A 2,473-nucleotide genomic window follows, 5' to 3' on the forward strand; every position below is an offset into this window, starting at 1 on the left:
AAAAATAAAAAAAAAGGCAAAACAACCCACTATGCCCAGAAGCTGCCATTCTACCTCATCTTGTGGAAATAAGAAGCCAGCCTCCCTCAAGCACAGTATGCTCAGGACTCCCCTACTTCTTCAGTGTTGGTAATTCAGACTCTTTAAATACTTGGCAATACTTAATGCCAGCAAATCAGTTCTGTCAGGCGGACGCTTCTGCCTTACTTCCTTCAACTCAAAGCACAGTTGTAAAAAGCACAACATTCTCTAGGTAAAAATCACTGTAGGAGAAAAAGTATGCCATTTCTTCATGCTGGTTTTTGGCACAAGAAGTTGGTAGCCTACAAAGTCAGATTCCACTTTTTTGTGACAAGAAATTAGTTCAGAATTTTTAAAATATTCTTCCATCGTGTAACATGGAACTGGGAACTCGTGTAACAGTGAAGCACTTTGGCAGTGTAACACCAACTGAAGAACGCTGCACTGTTTTTCTTCCCCCTGCTGATTTCCGGTGGAGTGTTATTTCTTTAATGCTTTTATCTCTCCATGGAAATCAGAAGGAGGGAAACGTGAGAGGATCCAGGGACTACATTCTAATATTTGCACAAGTGGTGCAGTCAAATTTAAAAATAAAACAAAAATAAAAACAACAAAACAATAAAAGAGTACGCTCTCAGATGCACCAGTGCTCTTATATGCTACCTTGGGAGTTCTTCACTTTCACCTCTGTTAATTGTTTTATTAGTAAAAGGATTATTTGGCTTCCTGACCTTGGTTTTTCCTTTGGGTACATAATAAATTCCAGAAGCTCGCAGAAGAAAATAACGCCTCTTCCAGGACTTTTTTCCATCTTCTTTTAAATAAAGTGCCCCTTCAAGTTCTGGCACAATGACAGATGCCCCACAGAAGCTTTCCTGTGCAACAAGAATGAGATAACACAAAATAGATGGATTTAAGCATTACTCTATTAATAAACAGTAGAAAAATGCTATCTTGAAAAATAAAGACATTTCCTGTGTTAGTGAACATATTAACATGGGGAATGCAGCTACCAGGGGGATAAACACCTTAGGCAGGAAACTTTTCCAAGCTCAAGCAATAACTCAGCCATACAGATTGGGGGTGCTCACACTGGAAAAGAAGATGTGTAAACCCTCTGTTCTCCAAAGGGTTATACAAAAACAACTACACAGGATTTTGACATAGATGCACCTAGAGGACACAATAAAACAGAACGCTTGGTAATGCTGTTTTTATTTCTCTATTGCTCTATCCATAAATTTTGTAGAGAAATATACTTGTCAAGAGAATCTTCAGAAATCACTTAGGAAAAAAAAAATCTATTATCACTTTCACTTATAAATACATGCTAGAATTTACTACATTGTTTAAGGAAACATACTTCATTGTTTGCTTGAGGTACCTACTGTTGGGCAATCTTTAATGTCAACACACTTAAGAGAATTTACCAGGACTTCTGCTGTGGCATCTGGTGTACTAATTTTAAAAAAGAGAATCCTCAGGCAACCAAGAAAAGCATCTTTTCTGAATTTTACTTAAGCCAAAATGCTTACCAGTAAAACTGTGGTAATCTTTCATGTAACTTTCACATAACTCTGGATTTTCCTCTCTCAAAGCATACAGTTGAAGAAAGGCAAAAGGCTAAACAGACTTCCTGAAAAACTGCAAAGATTCTTCTTCTCTTGCAGTACAGCTCATGATTTGAGGTAGTGAGAAGTACATCTGTTTTTAGTGCAAAATATAATTGTTTGCTACTGATCAGTCTTACTAATAGAAAGCCACAAAGGCTGACCTAAGGGTGTGGTGCAGTTGTTTGTTTTATTGGTAGTTGTATAATATTGCTTTTATTGGTTGGTATTGTGTCATTGCTTTTCAAGAAACACTAAACAAATGTATTTCTCCACTAAACAAATTAATTTGATAGAAGATAAAATAAGCATTTTTAGTGGCAAAAAGCAGATGTAGAGAAAAAGCCAAGTACTAAACCTGAGACACAAAGCTGCTATTACCATCACAGAACTTCCTGTTGCTACACTTTTGCCCACAAAGAACTGAACATTATTGTTACAGAGCAGATACAGTTGGTGGCAGTTTTAGTGGCCTTTCCATTATCAACCTAGAAAGCTGACTTACCTCCAGTAAAGCTTCTTTGCTTTTATCATTCATTTCTTTGCTTTCACTCTTCCCTTTGTTTGCCAGGTAGAAATTCTGATAAAGACAAACAAAATTCATGTTCTTTAAAAAGATATCAATACAAGCAATCAGATTGCTAAAACCCATTCAATAGGTATTCACTCTTCTGATACTGAACATGCAGACTCATAACAGCAGGTGCATATGGACACTTCTTATGTGGACACTTCTTATACAAAACCTTAATCATAGTTGCCTGCTGATGAGCTTTAATTCTTCATTTTGAAGGTAATTCAAAAGCACAGGACCAGCTGCCTGCAGATAGTAAGGTAACTAT

The 2,473-nt window shown here is 36.8% G+C and overlaps 1 protein-coding gene across 1 annotated transcript; it reads right to left on the reverse strand.

Annotated features, from left to right (window-relative positions):
- Nucleotides 1-665: 665 nt before the first annotated feature.
- On the reverse strand, nt 666-2,272 carry LOC104911353 (amyloid beta A4 precursor protein-binding family B member 1-interacting protein-like). The gene is made up of 2 exons (XM_019616300.2): nt 2,137-2,272; nt 666-896 (listed from the first exon to the last, which is right to left on the reverse strand). Exons 1-2 carry the CDS (start codon nt 2,233-2,235, stop codon nt 681-683), a joined length of 315 nt encoding a protein of 104 aa, XP_019471845.1. The 5' UTR covers nt 2,236-2,272; the 3' UTR covers nt 666-680.
- Nucleotides 2,273-2,473: the final 201 nt, after the last annotated feature.

This window comes from Meleagris gallopavo, chromosome 6 (assembly GCF_000146605.3).
Source record: "Meleagris gallopavo isolate NT-WF06-2002-E0010 breed Aviagen turkey brand Nicholas breeding stock chromosome 6, Turkey_5.1, whole genome shotgun sequence".
In the NCBI taxonomy this organism is placed as follows: domain Eukaryota; kingdom Metazoa; phylum Chordata; class Aves; order Galliformes; family Phasianidae; genus Meleagris; species Meleagris gallopavo.